The following is a 16,923-nucleotide window of genomic DNA, read 5'->3' on the forward strand; positions in this document are numbered from 1 at the left end:
GCAATAAAGTATGAAAACTTTGAAAATTAGCTTCACTCAAATCTTTTATTTTCATATTGAAGAGCCATGAGATGTCTGAGCTCTATACTTCACCAGAGTGCAGTGTAGAACCTGTCTTTCCCTTGCATGTTTGCAGTGTGTAGGCTTTTCTGAAAGTACCTCAGTACAAAGATGATTCTTAACTGATGTGTTGATCATAACACTGAACGCTCTTTCTACCAGTTAAGATGATGGTAACGCTATTATGTTTTTGGTAAACTGGTCGTTATTTAATCAGAGAAGCATAGAAAGACTACTGCATTGTGGTGCAGGTCGCACAAAGTGCAGCCATAACATATTGAAAGCATCACAGAAAAAGAAAATAAACAAGAAACGTAAGTCCATTTTACACTTTACTCCTGTAGAATTAATGAAATAAAACCTTTCACATCATGCACTGAATTTGTTTCTTGTCAACTACCTCGTCTCACGCCGAAAAGTATGAGGTGAAACATGATGTGACTAGGCCACTAACATTAGCTGATGTGAAAACAAACACAGCATTTATCTGTGACACCTAAACTGCCACCTTTCTTGGGACAAAATTTCAAGCTACATTTATCCTACTATGGGTTTATGGTCTGGCTTTTGGTTTAATATAGTACAGTAATAGTGAGTTGCTGCATCTCACTCAATTATTCAGCGTCTGTGTTTTGTTTTTTTGTTTTTTTAAAACATCTTTGCATATTGAGATGTTATGTTTCTATCATATCACATATCACTAAAATGACATTACCAAACTGTTCAAGTCTAAATATTGCAGTCTCTTTATCTGAACTGGCAACATTGCATTCAAATCCACTTTGTGTATAAACTCCTCTAAGGCTGATTTGAGACCCAAAGGTGTTACAACCTCAGGCCTCAAAACCACATAGTTGGATTGTGGTGGAGGGATAAGTTGACCATGGTGCATTTCAGGAAAGCAGGATGTATAAAACCTTTTGCTTACTCACAGTGTTAATACAGAATTTCCAGTAAAGTTAAGTAGTTGAAGATCACCCACTCTGTTGCTTGTGTGTTTCAGAGGCATCAGGAGCATTGCAGGTGAGAGCCCTGAAGGACTACTGGAACCTCCATGACCCAACAGCTCTGAACATACGTGCTGGGGACCTCATCATGGTGAGCACTTTGTGGAGGTGATCTTTGGTCCAGCATGCTGCAACAGACTCTTATCATTCAGTCTTTCAAGAGTGACTCAGGTGTTTGGACCGTGGCGTGCACCGTAGTGGCACATGCTGTCTTGCTTGTTTGTTTGCACTGCTCTCCGGTGTTCTTTTCCTTGGCTGCAAGCCTGCTTTTCTTCTTCACTGAATACACTGGAAATGTGTGCCCAGAGGCTCTCTACTAAACACATGCCAGGGTGCTTTGTTCACACCCTCCATATTTGCGTGCAAGTGTGTTCAGTTGACAATATTTGTGATATTTTTGCCAGCACGGAAACAGTGCTTAGTGGAGAATGAAGTACTGAGATGATAAAAGCTGGATATATTCAAATAACAGAGAAATGAAGGAAGTTAGAGATGTCAAAAAACATTTAAGCAATAGAGACATTTCAGCTTAGTCAAATGAGTCTCCTGTACAGGAGGGCAATATGCCACAAATATAAATATATGTTACAATACTTTTCACGACAGACAATATGTATCACAATATTTTGTTTTTCTATGGTTAATGTACAAATTGGAATGCATAAGCAAGGATTTTAATGACTAAAGAACAAAACCCTCTAAGGGTGGGCAATATGGCAAAAATTTCTAAGACATGCTTAAAGATATTTTCATGTTACACAATTTAGATCATGATATTCTAGCACATAGAAACAATGGGCCTTATTCACCAACCATTCTTAAGAAGACATTTCTTCTTAAAACCCACTTAAAGTGTTTTCATGAAGATTCTGACATTCACTAATGTTTTCTGAAATTTGTTAAGAACACAATCTATTCACATTTAAGAGCATTAATGGGCAAACAGTTTTGTGGATTAAAAACACATCATGAATCTAATGTAGACTTTTTCTTAGGACTTTTCTCAAGATCGAATTTAAGAAAAACCTTAGGAAGATATTGGTGAATGAGGCCAAATGCAGTGGTAGAGCTACATTTAAAAACTGCCAACAAACAGGCAGAATTTTGAGTACAATGATTTCTTTTCAATATTACACATACTGTACTGCACTAAGTCCAGTTAAACAGGACTAATTATGTTCATTTTGTAATGAAAGAGTTGGTCAGAGTTCTTTAAGTATGCTATTCCTGATATGCTCAGAGAAATGCATTGTTTATCACAATAATCATAAAATATCTCTAATATCCATAATATAACCAGAAAAGCATATTGTGGCATAATTTATTTTGGTAGCAATAACATGTTTACACAGTAGAACATGAAAGGGGCGTCACAAATAATACCATGGCTGTGATACAGAAGCCTGGGGCGGGTACCATAGATCATCAAAGCCATGATGTTATTCATAATAATGTATGACTTTAAGAGTGTTTTATTGCTTAAATAAGTTATCATTATGATGGTAAAATATGTCTCACATTTCTGCAAAATAAGCAAAAAGTAAAGCAAAGTGCTTTCAAACATTGTATCAAATTCTTAATTCTAAAATTAATTCTAAATATGCAATACTGCCAAATCCTATCTGCAACAAAAGAAGTGCAGAATTTAAGGCATGTCTAAGAGCAATACTGAATGTAAAGCCGTGTATTATTGCCACAACGCCAGGCCATATTCACTCTCACCCAGCCTTGTAAATGTCCTCAGGAGCTTGCAGTGTCCCTCACTATTAAAGCTTTAGCTCTGTGCACCATCCATGGAATGCTAACTGGCTCATTTGTCCAGCATGCCTTGCTAAATTAGGACTTGAGCACAAAAGGTTAGGCCTTAAGGTTAAGAAAAATTCGTCCCAACAGACTTTGGCTGATGGTTTAAGTGTTTGACCGTGAGGTCTAGTCATCTAATATTTCATGTATAGAGAGACTGCTTTGTAACTCATTCAGAATGTTCTCAGGAAGCTTAGCACACACTGTGACAACTCATATTAAATAATTTAAATTAATTTAAAAGACCCAGACAGAGATAACATTGTCTAAACTCACAGCTTTGTGGAAAGTGGGGTTCAAGTCTTTCTTATTTGATGATGTAATTATGTATTGGTGTATAATAGGTCTTAGAGCAGCACATAGATGGACGTTGGAAAGGGCATATCCATGACAGCCAGAGAGGCACTGACCGTGTGGGCTACTTCCCCCCTTCCATTGTGGAGGTCATAAACCGACGTAAGTAGAGTCTGTCTTAAAAAACATTGCAGTCAAATTATGAAAACATTTCTGAGGTCCCTTATAAGATATCACACCTGCAGTCATTCTTCTGTACTGAACATTTTTTTACTGAAATGCAGGCAGTTCCTTTCTTTGTTTGGGAATTGTTGCTTGTTTCTTTAAGAATGTTACCATTTCACATGGATCATGGAACATGGAAACTGTTCTCTTGATTTTTTTACATTTACATGTATTTATTTAGTAGCTGTGGATTAGTAGGTGTGTGCAAAATGTGCACACAGATACAGAAGGTTTCATCTCTGAGAGAGAAGAGAAAATCAAGCTCCACTCTCGCTTCAGATCCACAAGTGATCCTGTCCATCCTTCCACTGTGAGAAGACAATTCAGTGCTATGGATCTGAAAGGATGTGTAGCTGGAAATAGACAAAAGGAAACTGACAAAAAAGAAGACAAATTGCAAATCAAATAAAGAAGCTACTAATGTCCTCAGAACAATGTACTCACCACCCTAGAGTCCAGAATCTATACAGCACCAAAAAGCGTTCTTCTACTGTTAGAAGCTTGAAATTTTAATAATAGAAGAAAACCTTTTGGTGCTTATATAGACCCCTTTTCAAGAATGTTCTATATAGAACCATAAACAGTACATTCTCCATCAATCAGAAGAACCCTTTCACCATGCAAAGTGTTCTTTGAGTGTTCGTGGTTCCATTCAGAACCATTTTCTACACTTAAGTTGTTGTTTTTTTCTTCTCTGTGGTTACCTGGATATGCGTTTATTAACTCTTATGGACACTAGAATATCAAAGTTAGTCAGAATACACATCCTTATTGAATGGCTGTTTTGAATGGAAATGAACTAAATGAAATCCAGTTCACCAATTCTGGGTGAGAATCTGTACTCAAAAGAATGCAAACTTGCTTTTACAAGCAGGGTTTTTCAAAACATGAGGTCCATTGATAAAGTTGTCTACACACATGCTTACACACACTGTTTCACTCATACCCACACACTCACACTATCTCTAATAGGATTAACAGGGACATACTGGGGACTGTCAGATCAGCTGTAAAGCCCTGAGCCTCTATAGAAGGGTTGCGGGCTCAGAGCTAGAAGGGTCTGAGCAGAAAATCTGAGCTGAGGAATGAAATGAGGATCTGTTGACGTTTTGTGTGTGTGTGTGTAGGTGTGTGTAGGGGTGTGTGTGTGTGTGTGTGTGTGTGTGTGTGTGTGTGTGTGCGTGTTTGTGTGTGTGTGTGTGTGTGTGTGTGTGTGTGTGTGTGTGTGTGTGTGTGTGTGTGTGTGTGTGTGTGTGAGAGAGAGAGACAAAGAGAGAAAGAGAGAGATGGGGAGGGCAAAGAGGCAGAATAAGCACTCTACCATGTCATGGTGTCAGCATCCTGCAGCCTGCACAAAATGAGCCTCCACGGTAAGCTTCTGCCTCAGTACTGCTGAACTGGAGATGATGAGCCCAAAACACGCACTGATCAAATACCGCTCTACTTTATCTCACTGTGCATTGCCACTATGCACTTTGGTCTTGTTTGTTCCAACTATGGCTGTTAATACTGATTAACAATCAAATAATCTACCAATTAATCAAGTAATAAGTAATAGAGTTTTAAAAAAGGCAAAACAATAAAAATGGATTTTGTTGATTTTCTATATGATAAAAGACATCCCTTAGAGAGAACACACTTTTGTACATTTTAATGCACAATTACTATTTATTTGTTAAATTTAACATATTGATAAAACATAAAATGTGACTTGTGCAAAAGTTATGGCACACTTTATATTGATGTTTTATTCTTCGAATATGTTAAACTCAGCAAACAAATCAAAATTGTGCACTAAAATGAGCAGATTTTAGGATTAGAAAATCAACAGAACATGTAAATTTACCATGAGTGTTTAAACCTTTGGATATGATGGTGTATTTAGTTTGGGAATATAATTGTGCCATAATCCATTTTTACCTTTAAAACTTACTTAAGGTGTACAATTGGATCTTAAAACCATTGTTGTACCCTTGAGGGTATATTACACCTTTTCTTTTAATCAAAGTTTAATCGTAACAGTCCTAGTTCCAACAAGGATATGAGCGTCTTGTTTGTTCATTACAGTGACCGTCTCTTCATAACTGATGATGAATTTAAGGGCTGATCAGAATTCATCATGTGTTTCCATGTTGTGTCTGTAGGGGGCACTCTCTCTCGTCAGGCCTCACTGCCCAGCCAAAGACATCACACACTGGCCAGAGTCCCTTCCCCCCGCAGCCCTCATCCTGCCCCCCACACAGATGACTCTTACACCCTGTACGCATCCACTCATCCTGCCTTACCTCGACAAAATGGCCTGGATCAGCACCCAGGTACTGTAGGCTATACTGTTCAGTCATTCGTAAATGTGCTTGGAAAACACAAGCTCTGTCAAGATTTAATGATATGCACAAACGCTAGCAGTGGTACTGAGGTAGATATGCATACATGCATGCTCTGCCTCTCTCACATACACACAAGACTCCTCTTCTTCAGGACAGTGTGTCACAAAGCAGGATTTCAAGGTAAGGCAGGGAACAACAGGCAGTAGTTGGTGCAGTCTAATAAGAAGAGAGATGTTACTATTGGACAGTCATAACTTTAGGCATAATCTTGAAACATCATAATAATCTCCAGCGATAACAAAAGCATTTTGATTTTAATGATATTTAATATGTTTTGATATTATTTCTTACTCGAAGCTCATTGAAACAAGTGGAGAAATTCTTCTGAAAATGCAGAATTTTAAAGTAGAACAAATTATAGTTTTTACATTTAAAATAAAAAAATTACCTTTAAAATAAAAATCTTGATTTTTTTTTTGTCATGTTTATCATTTCTTGACACCAAAATCAAAACAAACAAAAACTTACTTTTTGTGCAAAATTAATCCAAATTTTAATTTGAATGTAAAGTAATGTAACTGCATTAATTACTTTGTAATTATTATGTAATTACTGACTTACTGAAAAATCCTCCTTTGTGAAATACCCAAGGTTTCTAAGTAATGATATTACTATAAGAGGACAGATGATAATAGCACCCCATCAGTGACTGACATTCCACTTCCCTATACCCTGTGTGGAATCTTTTGGGCCACATCACCAATCCACTGTAACCTTTTGGAGGCAGCTCCCAAGGCCCGACCTTCACCAAGTTTTACTCAGGCTGCACATTGTGACTCTATGGTTGAGCACTGGGCCCACAGACCCCCACAGGTTTCACCTTTCACCCTTTCAGCCTTTAAAGTGTTTGTGTTTGCTAGGTTCACCTCCCGACAGCCCCAGTGCCCTGTGTATACCAGCTAGCCCCAAAGAGCCAGAGGATATTTGGGTCCTCAGGACCTCTCAGACCGGTAAGAGTTGCCCACCCCTGTCCATCTTCAGTGTGACCCCAGCCTGTCATCACATGCCTCTCACCCCCTGCTGGTCCTCGTGCTCAGGAGAGCAGCGAGCACACATGCTCAGGAGTGATGATTTGTGGACCTGGCCATGACGAGTTAAAGCGTGCAACCTTAGACGAGAGTTCTCCCAACCCCAGTCTTAACACGCTTTTTATGTTCTAGCTGCACACCTGCAAACCACTGTTCACCTCTCCTTTAGTTAGTGACTACTACTTCTCCCTTCAATACTATTTTATGCACAAAGCATCTGTCTTACTGACTGTCTCTCCTTCCCTCTCCCTCTCTGTCTTTGTCTCTCTATGTTCTCTCTCAGGAGACAGAAACAGTGTTGGAAGTGCCGGCAGTGTTGGAAGCAGTCGTAGTGCTGGCAGTGGTCAGAGCACTGAAGGCAACTTTACACACAATGTACAGTACCACTCCAGCACAATCACACAGGACATCAACAAGGTGTGCTAGATGCTCTAAAGAAGCATATCAGTGCTGTCTCTGAAACTGTGTAGGAGAACTTTTTAAAAGAAGGAAGAAAAAATCATATCATCTTTTTGTGCAGCTTTTCAAACTTTCTAGACATCTATTTCCATAAAGTGTTCAGACAGTGTAAAGAGAAGTCTCACAGGGCCAGACGTGATCTCATAGAAAGAATCCGCCTCTGGGAACGACTGGCAAAACTTTTAGTGCTGGATTGCAGGAAAATCCACTGCAAAGAAGTGTATACCTCTTCTAAAACCTGGCCCCCCATATTCCTCTAGTCTGTGCTCTTTTAATGTCCAGAGTAAAATCATTAACACAAGGAAACATGCGCCACATGTCTGCACACTTATTTAGAGGATTTTGGGGAACTTTACAGACATGCTAATTTATGTTACATCCATAGGCTATTTGACAAGCTTGTTGTCTGTGGAACAGTGCTGCTGAGCACACTGTTACTCCCTACTTTGAGGTGTGCCTTTGCGAGATGTTGTATTGATTTACGAATTTCTGTTTGCTCCCACCCACATTTAGCACAAAATGTTTCATAGACCTCTAAAGTCAGGCCTTTTGTGTATTGTATCTATTCTGTTGGTGTAATAACCATGCCAGGAACTCATGTCACATGCTGTGGTAAACAAAAATGGCCTAAAGTCAATATATTTTGTCCTGTGTAAATTTTCCCTCCAAGTGTCACTGGGTCCTCTGAATTTAGAGGTCATTTAGCAGTCCAAAGTAATGGTATATATGTACTATAAGCAAGTGAACACTCCTGTGCACTGAATTGATGTTGCATGAAAGTAAGTCTACGGTTGAACTTCAACACTGTTATATACCAACACCAGCTATGCAAACTGCAGCCTAAAATCACCAAAACCACATTACATTTGTCAAAGCTTGTTGGTTTGCATGGGGTAATTTGGTGAGGTGGCCAGTCTAATGATGTAAATTCAGTCCCTAGCAGTTAGCTGACTTGTAGCAATCATTGTGTTTTGGCTCCTTAATGACCTGGTATTTCAGAGGATCTAGCGACTTTGAGACAAAGAATGTCCATATAGCAGAAGATATTGGCTTTGGAACAATTTAAATAAACACAATTAATAAATCATAAGTGAATAAAAATGGCGTATTTTACCACAAGAAACAACAGTAGCGGTTTTCTAGAACACCATTCATTTCTGAGAATCAAATCAGCTCAGACCCTGAATTCCTAATATGGGCCAGCACTAGTGTGTACATATAATTACTAGCTGAGGCTGAGAATTTTACAGTTATCCAAAAAGTCACAGGTTATCCCAGAAAATATTTTGCTACAGCCATTTAGGTTGGTCACTTGGCATGTGTTAGAAACTTTCCCAAAACATGTAATAAAATAATAAGTGATGCTGTAAAATAAGGGCTGTGACTGCTCAGTGAAGATACATGATATCTGCTCAGTAACACAGGCCATGAACAGTAACTAAGTTAATTGTGTTTCTTCACATATTTTCAGTGCATTATCATTTGAAATGTCCATCAGAAAGCCTAAAAGCCCACTGAATATGATTAGCTTAGTTGGAACAGAAATTAGAACATAACTTTAAGATCTCTTAATGATATTTATAAATATTTAAAGCTTCTGCTATAATACACTCAGTGCTGCTTTCTCCATTGTCTTAGAAATCTCATGTCTTTTTTTGTGCAGATGTCGCCCTCTGCTGGTGAATCTGTTGAACAGCACAAGCTGACTCCTGACCTCAGCAAGCCAGAGCCTGCAGGTCAGTGCACTCTGATAAGCATTTCTTATGTACTCTGGACTAAATATGCTATATATACTAAATAAGACAGTTTTGCTGTGTTTGGACTTTAAGATGAATGGCACAAAGAGAAAGATCAATGTCTGTTTCCCTAACAGATAAACAAAATATGTTGCTCCACATAAAAAGTATAATAAAAAGTAATGAAGCAAGCCATTTGTTACATATTAGAAAAAGAAAAAGGGACACAAGCTGGAAAGGTCTAAGCTATTCTAGGCATGGTCAGATTACTCCATGGGAGGAGGGACGAGAAAGGAGGTGGCCACATGGAGAGAGAGAGGGGGAAAGTGGTAGAGTGGTAAATACTCAGACTGTAAGGAGAAGAAAAGAGAAGAGTAAAGGATGATGCCTGTCTGATTCCAATGGAACTTAAATGCGAGATCTTTAGGATCTAGAGTAGGGATGAAATCAAGAAACTTGCTGAAATTCAGTTTATTTTACAGAGGTAAGATATGACGACTAATATGTCTGAAATGGGTCGCTTTCCACTTGTTCTGTAGGATGTGTAGTACAGGTTTTCTGTTTGTCTCACACTTTGTTAAGAAGATTGGTTGTTTGAATTGTCAGGATTGTACTTAATAGATTACCAGCTTTATGTTTCTTAATATCAGAATCAAGTGTAGTTGTGCTGTTGTACAGTTGTTGGAGTAGTTGTTCAAAAGTTTGTAGACACCAGCTGATCTAATGTTTCTTCTGAAATCAGTGGTGTTAATAGGGTATTAATTGTTCCCTCGCTGCTACAGTAACTGCCTCCTCTCTTCTGGGAAGGCTCCATTTGGAGCATTAATGTGAGGATTTGATTGTATTGAACCTCAAAAGTATCAGTGAGGCCAAGTACTGATGTTGGCTGATCAGTTCTGGATAGAAAACGCCAATCCAAGCCCATTGGTAGGGGGGGCTTTATACCCCTTTAGCTAACATTTGGCGCTGGGCATGGTAACTTTATAAATCTTAAGGCTCATGTGCGGCTGCATCCCATGTTATTGTCACTGTCTTCTATGGAAAGTATAAGTTGCGTATGTGCACTTCAACGCTGGTGTCAACAATGGGTTCACCTTAAAGTTTCTGAATACATTAACTAGAAGGGCGATTTGGGTACCTTTGGATTTACCATATAGCTTGAAATTAAAATCAGTTTTACTTTGCCGAGTAACCACATTCCACATATAAGAAAGTTGTATTGCTAAGTGCACACATGTATGATATAACATACTAAACATCCCAACACTACACGAAACTGTTAGCAAACATTCAAGACAAAATATGACATAATGAATAGAGGGGGGAAATAGAATTAATTAATTTAGTATGGTAAGAGAAAATGAGTTATTTTGCCTTACATATACTAAATAGTGATACAATGAAAAAGCCAAAAGAGCCAAAATGAGATGAATATATGAACATATACAGTGTTTCCTACATGTCCAATCTAAACCTTCAGGAGGGTGTATTCTAGTATCTAATCTCATTTAAATGATCTTTTTAGTTGAATAAGTTTTACTTAAATAAGTTTTGTGTTATCATGTAATTTTGTAATGTAAGTTTTGTACTGGGTTTTCCGCCCAATGACCGCTGTGATAGATTCCAGCACTCCCTGCAACCCAGAAGGATAAGCAGTCTAGAAAATGCAGTATTGGTTCATAGAAATGCCAAAAAACACGCAGCTGATATGCTTCATGTTGCGCAGTGTCATATTGTCTCATATTATGCAAAGTGTGCCCATGTTAATACATTTCAATCCAGTTTTTTTCAGAATTTGTTAAAATTAGAAATTGTTAAAATGGGAAATAAACATACTTGGAAAGGCCAAGGAAAGTATAGCCTTATGTGTGGGAGACAATGACAAATGTCTGTTCAGGTTCTGAAGAGATACATTCTCATTATATTTACTCCATATGACAGAGTATTTGGTCATTTATACTGTAATACTTTGTGGATCAATTTACAGCCATGGCGTAAAAAAATTAAATAAATAACTGTTAGCATGACCAGTTGTGTTCAGTGCCATGAATCTTCTACCAGAGTGAAAACTGTAAGAGATAAGAACATACAAGAACTTATAGACTTAATCTCAAGTTTGGGTTTCAGGAATCAGTTTAATTTTGTGACATTTTATATGTTGTTGCCGTTGTAAAGCAAGTGTGCAGCTTCATGCATAAACATGAGTGTATTGCAAAAACCATTTAGACACACTGCTGCTGTTATGTCAAGCACCAACTGTGTCAAGTACTTGGTGCAGGCTTTTTGTACTGAAATCATTTATACGCACAGACACACACACACTCACACACACACACAGACACATATTCAGTCACTCAGATAATTTGCTGCAGGGTCATTTTGCTCTTTTCTCACTGTCACTGGCTGTGCTGTTCCATGATGACCAGTTCAGGCTGAAGTGGAAAACAGTGTCTACAGTTCTACAACTACAGCTCTACAGCTATCCAGGCTGCTGAAACATGGTGCTTCTGCTCACTGCCACAAAAAAGCTGGAAATACAATAAAAGCACATGTACACATGATGCTACAGGCCTTTGTTACTGTTTACTAGAGGTAGAACTGCCTCTGTGGAGTATAAGCAACCTTTCACTGACAAAAAAGTACTATCTTCTGTGTCGGTGTGTGCAATTTTGTGTGTGTGTGTGTGTGTATGTGTGTGTGTGATTCCTGCAGGAGCTCCAGGTCGTAGGCAGGCTCTGAGCAGCTCCAGGGCTGGAGAGCATGGTTTAAGTCCATATGTTCACATCCGTCCAGAGCAGCTACTAGAGGGCAGGGTGTGTGCATTATAAATGAAACGTTTTCCTAATGTTCTTTATTTTAAATTAATACAGATAATTCATTTTACATATTTAGCTGAAATACTCTTACTATATATCACTTTCTACAAACTGTATTATGTATGCAAAGCTTGTAAGTCTTCCTTAGCTGTAGTTGTAATGTATGTTTTTGCATCTCAGGATGCCGAGGCCATTTACCAGTGGCTGAGTGAGTTTCAGCTGGAGCAGTACACAGCAAATTTCCTCACAGCTGGTTACGATGTGCCTACCATTAGTAGAATGACTCCAGAGGTAAGTTACTACTACTATACAGCATCCTGATCGTTTATTGTTATCACATACCGTAGTGTAGTGTGTGTGGTACATATATAGTAGGGGTAATTGTATTTGTGTATTTATCATGGTTAATGTAAAAAAAAAAAAAAAACATATTGGCAATTTAAAACATTTTAAAGATCCTATATCATAACAAACTAATTTCCCTTGCTTTTTATCAATAAAGGAGTTTGGTCTAATATGTTAAACATTGTAACCAGTCCATATAGTCTATATATTTGTAAACTAAGCTGCTAAACAGTCTGTCATAAATTTGTTTACAAGGCATCAACAAGGCTCTGTAGAGGACATGTTAACTTTTTTTTATTTAGAAAAGCAACAAAATATGTTACTTTTGAATTGTTTACTTTAAGATTGTCGTAAATATATAGTATGAGTATTTAATTTATTTCTAGAAGTTTGTCTTAAAACAAGCAAATTGATCCATAATTGAATGTGACCATTTTAGTAGATATAATGACTTAAAAAGTGAAAACATCTACAAATAATAAGTTGAATAATCTTATAATCTCTCCAAACTATTTAAAAATAAAAAATAGTAGAAACTAGATTTTTCAGATGTTTTCAGCAACTGTTGCACAAAAATGTCTTTTTGGGATCAGTAAAGTGCACCTACTGTCCAACTGTTTCTAATTGTTTGGAAAATCAGTTAGAACTCAGAAAATATTATCATTTATCTCATAATATTGATATTCTAATGTTAGGATCTCACAGCCATTGGTATAACAAAGCCAGGCCATCGCAAGAAAATCTCCATGGAGATCAGCCACTTGCACATCCCAGAGTGGCTACCAGATTACATTCCGGTAAGGTTTTTAAGAATGCTGTCTTGTACGCATTTATATACAAAAAACAAGTGAAGAGTTTGTGTCTGAATAATACAGTACTCTTGTTCCTGATGGCCTTTTTCAGTCCGACATTGGTGAATGGCTTGGAACTATTGGGCTTTCTCAGTATCAGAAGAGGCTGGCAGAGAATGGCTACGACTCTGTTAGCATTGTGCGAGACATCACATGGGAGGATCTGCAGGAAATCGGCATCAACAAGCTGGGTACAGATGGATTTATAGCTAAAAACCTCTGTGTTTCCTTATGTTTCTACTGCATTAAATATTATCTTTATACTGTTAATGTAGCAAACACCTGTTAGAAGTTTATGTCCTACTGATTAACATTCAAAATGCATGCCTAAATCAGTAAAAACTTGCCTCAAACCATACATTAACAGTCTTGCTAATGTAGTTTCTAACATTATATTGTATATTGCTGTCTAGAAAAATGAGGATTTTGCATAGCCAAAACAGCAGTATGGATTTTTTTTACTTTTGTCTGTTTATAGATATCAGCATGTCATACAATGACAGAAAGTACACTGAGTTTATTTGAGATTGCTTAACAACCTGACATAGTGTATAATGATATATCATCAATACCCTCCTTGATTGCCTTCATGGAAACCAATTCAGTTTCATGGATACTTGAAATAGCAAAATATAATTACTAGTATATATGCAGAGCCACAATTATATATTACATATACTAGTGTGTGTGTGTATATATATATATATATATATATATATATATATATATATATACACACACACACACACACACACGCACACACTACCCCAATTCCAATGAAGTTGGGACATTGTGTAAAACATTAATAAAAACATAATGCGATGATTTGCAAATCCTTTTCAACCTATATTCAATTGAATACACTACAAAGACAAGATATTTAATGTTCAAATGGATAAACTTTATTGTTTTTTGCAAATATTCACTCATTTTGAATTTGATGCCTGCAACACATTCCAAAGAAGTTGGGACAGGGGCAACAAAACATTTGGTTGTCAAAATATTCGGGTTAATTGGAAACAGGTGAGTGTTATGATTGGGTATTAAGGGAGCATCCCTGAAAGGCTCAGTCATTCACAAGCAAGGACGGGCGAAGTTCACCACTTTGTAAACAACTGCGTGAGCAAATAGTCCAACAGTTTAAGAACAACGTTTCTCAACATGCAATTGCAAGGAATTTAGGGATTTCATCATCTACAGTCCATAATATCATCAAAAGATTCAGAGAATCTGGACAAATCTCTGCAAGTAAGCGGCAAGGCAGAAAACCAACATTGAATGGTTTCAATCTTCGATCCCTCAGGCGGCACTGCATTATAAACCAACATCATTCTGAAGTTGTACACCAAGCAAGAATGGGAAAGAATTCCACCTACGAAGCTTCAACAATTAGTGTCCTCAGTTCCCAAACGCTTATTGAGTGTTGTTAAAAGGAAAGGTGATGTAACACAGTGGTACACAGTGGTAAAAAAAATAAAATGATCTGTTTGAACATTAAATATCTTTGTAGTGTATTCAGTTGAATATAGGTTGAAAAGGATTTGCAAATCATTGTATTCTGTTTTTATTTATGTTTTACACAACGTCCCAACTTCATTGGAATTGGAGTTGTATATATACACTGGATATGTAGCATATAATTGGGGCTCTTTAGTTTTTAACAACTTAAAAACAACTTAACATTTGACTTCACACTCAGAAATTGTTTTGAACCTAAAAATAAGTGAATTAGCTTTATGTTAAGTGTGTACTATATATTGAACCATGTGGCCTGGATGTCCTACAGGGCACCAGAAAAAGATGATGCTTGCAGTGAAGAGGCTGTGTGATGTGCAGAAAGCACAAAAGAATCAGGTTGAGGGGCAGGGGATGCTACAAAGGACAGCCCCTCCAACCCTGGAGCTGGTGGCGATCGAGCCACCCGATAACGCCGATGGCCCTTCCTCTCCTCTGTCACCCAAGATGCTCACCTTCCAGGACAGCGAGCTAAGTGCTGAGCTCCAGAGCGCCATGACCCAGAGTGGCTATGCAGGCTGCCAAGTGGACCTAAGTGCTGCAGTGAGTGAGACAGCTGTGTCTGTCAGCCAAGAAAGCACACGTTCATGGGGCTCTGGTCGGTCTCAGGAACGCCCCCTGGCATCTGTCACCCCTCACAGCCGCTCGGATGAGAATCTGAGCCCAGGTAACAGCCCCTGCAAGGATCGCTATGCCATTTCTGAATGCCAAGTAATACCTACAAAGATGCTACCAGCACTGCCTCTACAGCAGCAGCATCATCCTCCACCTGCCAGCCCTTCATCAACACAGACGCCACCCATAACTCCAAGTAAGGCATCTCGCTTCATTTACCCTGCTGTCCAGTCCAAGCCCAGGCCTGGAGTTTCCACAGCACTGCCTCAACTCATTGCTCCCCATGGTTCCCCCATCACAAGGGGCTTCAGCTACCTTCAACCACAGAACATCAGCTCAGACCAGGCTCGTACTAGACCCACCAGACCTGCACAGCCCAGTGGAGAAATCCACCGCCCAAAGAAACGTTCCCAGAGTCTGTCGCGTTATGCCCTGTCTGACGGTGAGGCTGAGGAAGAAGAGGCGCCAGCACCATCAGCCAACCTGGCATCTTACGCCACGCTCACACGCAAGCCTGGTCGCAGCCACCCACCTGCTGCTGCCAGCGAGCACCATGTAGGCCGAAGTCATTCCTTTGCAATACGTGCCAGGAGGAAGGGGCCACCTCCTCCCCCACCAAAGCGCATGAGCTCTGCCCCAAGCACAGTAAATAGCAGCGGGGTGGATACAGACAGTGCAGGAAGTGTACGCAGCATTGCAGCCAGGCTAGAGGGCAGTGGAGGAAGCCCCACTAAAACTCACAGCAGCCCCACTTTCAAACCCGTCTCAAACGCCACCCCAGTTATGACTACAGGTAGCAGAAGAAGGACCACCGGTGAGCCCTTTTCAAATGAGCCTGACCAAGAGCTTTGTGGAGTAAAATCTGTTGAGCAGGACAAGAAGCTTCAGGCAAAACAAGAGCATGTAGTTTCTGTGTCCCCTCAAGGGACTCTGTGTGAGAGCATTCCATTTGCCGAGGAAGGAAAAGTGACCATAAAACAGAGACCAAAAATAGCACTGGTTAAGACGGACACTGAAGTCAATTTTGAATCCCAGAAACCCACACAGCCACCCAAATCCTCCTTAGAGTCGCCTGAGTTCAACCTGACAGAGTCAGACACGGTGAAGAGGAGGCATAAACCGAGAGAGAAGGAACCGCTCACTGCCAGTCAGAACACACAGAGCGTCCCAGGGGCTGAGAAAATCTCACCCTGTCTTCAGAATGGTGGACCACCAAGAAATCTCCTCAAACAGAATGTCTGCCCTAAACCAGTTTCTCCTCAGAAGCCTCCCACTCCCTGTAAACCTACCCGTCATTCTGCTGCAGCCCCTTTAGGTAATGTAGTTTCTGCACCACTGCCCTTAACTGTCTCTGTCTATGAATTTAATGAGTAAGTGACCTATGTATTTTTCAAGTACAGTCAATGTCTGTAGTTTTAAGGATGTTATATGATTGTTGTCTGTTATTAGTAGATGGATCTCCCCCTGGGATGTGTGTCAGAATGGGGCAGAACCCTGCCTTTACTCTTTCCTCTCCGTCTGGCTCCGTGGCAGTCTGTCCTCCTATCCGTGGACCTCTTGACCAGAACAGCAGAGTGCAGCCCCAAGCTCGAGGACAGGGCCCAGACGAGCTGGTTCACAAGCGGCTAGAACAGACCAGTACTTCTCTGGAGGCAGCACTGAAGGTTGTGGAGAAAAAGTTAGCTCAAGAGGATCAGACGGACAGGTAACACCCATAAAAACCCATAAAATGGAATAATGATCTAGCTCCTCTCTATAACAGCACAGCTGACAATATATAAT

At 39.4% G+C, this 16,923-nt stretch overlaps 1 protein-coding gene across 7 annotated transcripts in view; it reads left to right on the forward strand.

Moving 5' to 3' along the window:
* si:ch211-119c20.2 (caskin-2) overlaps positions 1-16,923 on the forward strand; it is a 57,559-nt gene that overhangs the window by 37,853 nt on the left and 2,783 nt on the right. For 2 of the 7 annotated variants that reach the window (XM_017702502.2, XM_017702526.2), the window contains 12 exons: positions 1,064-1,158; positions 3,215-3,326; positions 5,534-5,704; positions 6,637-6,726; positions 7,088-7,221; positions 8,927-8,999; positions 11,712-11,812; positions 11,996-12,106; positions 12,856-12,957; positions 13,064-13,202; positions 14,798-16,456; positions 16,591-16,846. In XM_017702502.2, coding sequence (XP_017557991.2) covers positions 1,064-1,158; positions 3,215-3,326; positions 5,534-5,704; positions 6,637-6,726; positions 7,088-7,221; positions 8,927-8,999; positions 11,712-11,812; positions 11,996-12,106; positions 12,856-12,957; positions 13,064-13,202; positions 14,798-16,456; positions 16,591-16,846 — 3,043 coding nt within the window. The remainder of the gene's footprint in view (positions 1-1,063; positions 1,159-3,214; positions 3,327-5,533; positions 5,705-6,636; positions 6,727-7,087; positions 7,222-8,926; positions 9,000-11,711; positions 11,813-11,995; positions 12,107-12,855; positions 12,958-13,063; positions 13,203-14,797; positions 16,457-16,590; positions 16,847-16,923) is intronic. The other 5 variants (XM_017702511.2, XM_017702519.2, XM_017702533.2 and 2 more) reach the window with 5 other exon arrangements.

Source organism: Pygocentrus nattereri, chromosome 13, assembly GCF_015220715.1.
Source record: "Pygocentrus nattereri isolate fPygNat1 chromosome 13, fPygNat1.pri, whole genome shotgun sequence".
NCBI classification, from domain to species: Eukaryota; Metazoa; Chordata; class Actinopteri; order Characiformes; family Serrasalmidae; genus Pygocentrus; species Pygocentrus nattereri.